Here is a 5,336-nt window from a genome sequence, read left to right as displayed (position 1 = left end):
TACCGGTTATATTTAGAGAAAATCCAGCAAAGGTTTTTGTAAATTCAAGTTATAGTTGTTAAATTTCAAAATTTTAGGTGTTAAAAACGTTTTTGATGGTGTTGAATCCATTTCTACCATCAAAAACACGATTCAAACACTACATCTCCAAGATTTTTTGAAATTTTTTTGCCCAGCCACTTTTGACCTTCCGGGCAATTCCTCCGCCTCGATAAACAACTCCTATTTTATCGACAAATTGACCCAGGACAAACATTTTTCGATACAATTTCAACCACCTCGGGAATTTATCATGACCGGAAGATTAGCTTAGGTTGCAGGCTCGGGAATCCCACGTGTGGAAAGGGGGCGGTGGAAAAAAGGTCCCAGTCTTGCGGGGCCTGCGAGGGATCAAGGGCAGGGCGACACAGCTGAGAAGGTGAGTAAAAAACTCCAACTTGGAACCGTTTGCCAGTTGCTACCTGAGGACTCTCCGTGCCCATCTCTTCATCACTTGGAGTGGCCTCTTGTTTAAATGCTAAGCTGCTTTTCGTTTTGATTGATCATAGAGCTTGTCAGGGGGTGCTTTTCATGGATTTCTGTTAGAGTTGATCATGGTTTTGATGGGTTATTAAGTGTTTCGGATTTTCAGATGAAGGGTTTTGGAGGGTTTTGGAGGATGAGTTTCTGATTGTATCTTAAGAGGGTTTTGTGATTTGAAGTATATAAAGATTGATTTGAAGTATATAAAGATTAATAGGGGGAAGAGGGATAGGGGGAAGTGGGATCCGATTTTAAGTGGTTAGCAATGGAGGCAGCAGTTGGAGCCAGTGGGGTCATTCCCAGTGTATATGTCTCGCCTGCACGCAGAGCTGCAAGTTCTCGGCTCTCTGGTAAGGTTGCATTTAGATTGAGTAATGGGCTTTTCTGGGGGAAATCTGAGGTTTTGGCTGTTGAAAGGAAGAAAACAGATAAATCTGGCATATTGGTTGGTTCCCTGAGTGAAGCGGCTAACCAGAGCAGACAATTGTTTGCTCCTGAACTTCAGAATGGTACCCTCGTCAACAGAAGGTCTCGGCACATATGCAGGGCTCCTCAGGCCATTGCTGCTGATGCGGGTGGTAGTGATGCGCAGGAGTTTGTGCCTGCCCCGAAGAAATTCATGGGAGTTGAGCCAATCACACTGAAGAAGGTGATCCCTCTTGGAATGATGTTCTTCTGCATTCTTTTCAACTACACGATTCTGAGAGACACCAAGGATGTGCTGGTGGTGACTGCCAAGGGAAGCAGTGCTGAGATCATTCCATTTCTCAAGACATGGGTTAATTTGCCAATGGCCATTGGGTTCATGATTATTTACACCAAGCTTTCAAATGTTTTATCAAAAAGGGCTCTTTTCTATTCCTGTATATTGCCCTTCATTGCCTTCTTTGGGGCATTTGCTTTCGTGCTTTACCCACTAAATAATATCATCCATCCCACAGCATTGGCAGATTCCTTGCTAAAATTCCTAGGGCCTAGCTTTCTAGGTCCCATTGCCATTCTTCGGATATGGTCTTTCTGTTTATTCTATGTCATGGCAGAACTTTGGGGCAGCGTGGTGGTATCGGTGCTGTTTTGGGGATTCGCCAATCAGGTATGCATCTCAAGCAACACTAACCCTCTATCCGCCGTCCGTCTATTTTTTTTCTGCCGGGGTAGGTTGATCTGTTGTATGCAGGTCAAATATGGTATATATTTTCAAGTAATATGTATAACTATCTTATCTAGTAGATTTGCTCCTGTATTCCTTACAGATATCCACTTAAAGACCAGTAGCATGGCAGGGAAGACTAAGTTTAATTCAAAAAATATAGACATATCATGATTCAGCAGAATATGTGACTGCAATAATGTATGCATCTTAGCTTGTAATGCAGAGTAGTGCAAAATAGGCTTATTGTACGATCTTTGCAAAGCAGTAGTATTCCAATGCAATTACTAGTAGGCTTCTGTTCGAAAAATTGAAGGAATTTATCCTGAAAAAATGGAATGAGTTGTTTTATGGATATATTTACTACAGAAAATGATGTAAGTTGTCAGAGTCGTGTACAATAAAAAGATAATCTGAAAATATATTCTGGTCTGTAGATTGAGTTGCATTGTGGTAATTGCAACTACTATTGATGGATGCGGCAGGTCTTTTGGATTTATATCTAAAATAAGCCTATTTTAAAAATGAAAATGGATACAAGTTTGTACCAATATAAGGGATGAGTTGTTTGGGCTGATTGCAGATTACAACAGTGGATGAAGCAAAGCAGTTCTACCCTCTGTTTGGCCTTGGAGCCAATATAGCCTTGGTTTTTTCAGGGCGAACTGTTAAGTATTTCTCCAATATGCGTAAGAATCTGGGGCCTGGCGTGGATGGTTGGGCAATGTCCTTGAAGGCAATGATGAGCATAGTGGTGGCGTTGGGGCTTTTCATATGTGCAATCTACTGGTGGGTAAATAAATATGTAGTGGATGATCCTACACTTCCCAAGGGAGAAGTTCGTAAGAAGAAGGTATATCTACATGCAAATTCCTTGCAGTTTTTCAAATGTGTTATGTTAAGTACATAAGTTTTGTTGGGTTCTTTAACTTGACCTCTTGTAATGTTTACAGGAGAAACCAAAGATGGGAATGTTGGAGAGTTTTAAGTTCCTATTGACTTCAAGATATGTGAGAGACCTTGCCACTTTGGTGGTTGCATACGGTATTAGCATCAACCTTGTTGAAGTCACCTGGAAGTCAAAACTGAAGGCACAGGTAATATATTGTAAATTTTAGGTTATTCGGGATCAGAATTGTTGTTAAACTGCCATATCTGCATCATAACAAGTGTCTCATCTTACTGGATGCTCTATATCGGGAGACCTACGCAGGCATCATCTACACAGCCTTGGCACGGGACCCAAAATGTTTACTGTTTAAATATGTTATGCAATTTTTACCAGTACTTGCTCAAACAATTACAGAGATCCATGCCTTCTGGCATATCCCTCCACTATGACACACACACACACACGAAGTTGTTATAATCATCTAACAACTTTAAGGGCACACAGACTCTTCCTAATTTCCTTTTCGTTGTTGTCATACTATTCACTTGAGGAGGCCCAATCATACAAGGTATTCTGAACACCAGTGCCTTAATTGGACTGTGCCTATCAGCTGGGAATAATCTAGTGCAAAGCATCTAAGGAGCTTGCAGTTCCTTCATGTGCTTTGCCATTTCTTTACACATTTGTTTTAAGGATAGTAGAAATAGCTAATGATGATATATTTCATCATAAATATCTGTCTCCAGACATTGGTTGCGTAGCCAGATTAATCAACCTTAGCTATGAAAATTTTGAAGCAAGATTGACTGTGGTTTTAATCCAGGGAGATTGTTTTGACAATTTGACTAAGATAATCTGTGTATCTGGCAGTTTCCAAGTCCAAATGAATATTCCGCATTCATGGGGGATTTCTCCTCATTGACAGGAATTGCTACCTTCACCATGATGTTGCTAAGCAGAGTTATATTCCGCAAATATGGTTGGGGAGTAGCCGCTACCATTACACCTTCTGTGTTGCTGGCAACAGGAGTAGCTTTCTTTGGTCTCCTTCTCTGCAGTGAACCGCTCACTCCCCTATTGGGTAAATTTGGCATGACACCGCTTTTGGCAGCCGTGTATGTTGGAGCTCTTCAGAACATCTTTAGCAAGAGTGCTAAATATAGTTTGTTTGATCCTTGCAAAGAGATGGCTTACATTCCTCTTGATGAAGACACCAAGGTATGTTGCCTCTGCAATTTAACTCTCAAGGCCTCTGTATGTTCTATTTTCATTTTCATATTTGGCTTTATTATGAATATAGTCAAGTAATCCTATAGGGCTTATTCTAAGGAATAATGCCAAACTATTCCTATTGCTGGGCTTTTGAATTTGTTAACTTTGTAGACTGTTTTTGGGATGAGAAAATTTTTTCAAGTTATAACATATAGCATTATATGTGATGTTATTCTCGTTCTTTTATAGGTTAAAGGAAAGGCTGCAATAGATGTGGTCTGCAATCCCTTGGGAAAGTCAGGAGGTGCACTGATTCAACAATTTCTGATTTTGACCTTTGGTTCACTTGCCAACTCCACTCCCTACCTTGGGGGCATCTTGTTGGTTATAGTGGTGGCCTGGTTAGCAGCTGCACGATCATTGGACAGTCAGTTCACTCCATTGGTGAAGAAAGACCTTAAGAGCAAATATCTGGAGGGTAAGCTGTCTGCAGCAACGTCCAAAGTGACAGGTTCCCTCAGAGGAAAGCAGGAGGTGTCCTATAGATTTATGAGTCGTCTCAATAGTAAGGGATTCATAGAAGGTAAGTATGAACCCTTTGTGGAAGGTAGTGCCCCTTCAATTGACGAACAGCCGCAGCAACAACAGCAGGGGGAGGAGGTTCTCAAAGTGTCTAGGTTACAGCCAAAACCTATCCAATCAGCTCCAGTAGAGGATGTCCATGACAAACTTGTAGTTGCAGAGGAAGAAATAGAAACAAAAATATCACCGTCGTCTTCTCTTGGAAATGGAAGCTTTCAAGGACCAAGAGGAAGTGATGATGACAACTCAAATGGGTCTCCAATCAAGGACTCGGAGACTTCAGAGTCTGATTCGTCCAGTCCAGTGGCCTAGATGGGTGGCTGACTCTGTTTGACGAATAGACGGATTTCATTTCAATATTCTTAGAATTTAGTTTCATATTAGATTTTGGGAATTTTGAAGATGGAAACAGATGGTGCATTAGCTGCACCCTTTTATTTTAACATTGACAAGGCTACATTAGCTCTATGGCTAAGGGCCTTGGGATAGGTGTAGTTAATTTTCAGATGATGATGATAAAAGAGAAAAGGTTGTGGCTTGCAGGTCCATCCCTTCAGTAGGAATAAAGAAAAGAGCAAATATTAAAAAGGTTAGAAACCGAAAATTGTTATGTTTTAACAGGAACTTATTCATCAGAACTTGTTTTTGTCTCAGCTTTTCTAATTTAATAAATGATTTTCAAGCACAAACACATTTAATGTTCAAAGTATGATAAGAAAGCCTTAAAATGATTGATTATAATATATAAAGTTGGAATTTTTGTGCGGATGAACATATGTGCTTGGTTGTTAACTTTTTGGTTTGAGGTGTTCGTTCTATTTAGTCCTTACATCAGTCCATCTCTCAATTGATTTGATTATAGTGGGGGAATGTGTCTCTACTTTAGCGGCGTTCTTCGACACCTCTCAATTGATTTGATTAGTAATGGGGGAATGTGTCTCTACTTTAGCGGCGTTCTTCAACTATGCTGTCAATGCA

At 40.4% G+C, this 5,336-nt stretch overlaps 1 protein-coding gene across 1 annotated transcript; it reads left to right on the top strand.

Moving 5' to 3' along the window:
- The first annotated feature begins 401 nt into the window (after positions 1 to 401).
- Positions 402 to 4,906, top strand: LOC149142926 (ADP,ATP carrier protein 1, chloroplastic-like). The gene is made up of 5 exons (XM_089449939.1): positions 402 to 1,615; positions 2,256 to 2,525; positions 2,626 to 2,769; positions 3,435 to 3,782; positions 4,026 to 4,906. The coding sequence occupies exons 1-5, from the start codon at positions 788 to 790 to the stop codon at positions 4,668 to 4,670; spliced, it is 2,235 nt and encodes a 744-aa protein (XP_089306065.1). The 5' UTR covers positions 402 to 787; the 3' UTR covers positions 4,671 to 4,906.
- Positions 4,907 to 5,336: the final 430 nt, after the last annotated feature.

The sequence above is a fragment of the Pinus tabuliformis genome, chromosome X, assembly GCF_031772625.1.
Source record: "Pinus tabuliformis cultivar Carrire ecotype Pingquan chromosome X, CPIR1, whole genome shotgun sequence".
In the NCBI taxonomy this organism is placed as follows: Eukaryota; Viridiplantae; Streptophyta; class Pinopsida; order Pinales; family Pinaceae; genus Pinus; species Pinus tabuliformis.
Note: the sequence above shows the minus strand (reverse complement) of the source record. Positions and strands in the feature narration are given on the sequence as shown.

Bases quoted from the DNA above. Each gene is read 5' to 3' on its own strand.
- LOC149142926 (XM_089449939.1), top strand. From the start codon at position 788: ATGGAGGCAGCAGTTGGAGCCAGTGGGGTCATTCCCAGTGTATATGTC. The intron at 1,616-2,255 runs GTATGCATCTCA...GGCTGATTGCAG, and splicing joins TTTGGGGATTCGCCAATCAG to ATTACAACAGTGGATGAAGC. The intron at 2,526-2,625 runs GTATATCTACAT...TAATGTTTACAG, and splicing joins GAGAAGTTCGTAAGAAGAAG to GAGAAACCAAAGATGGGAAT.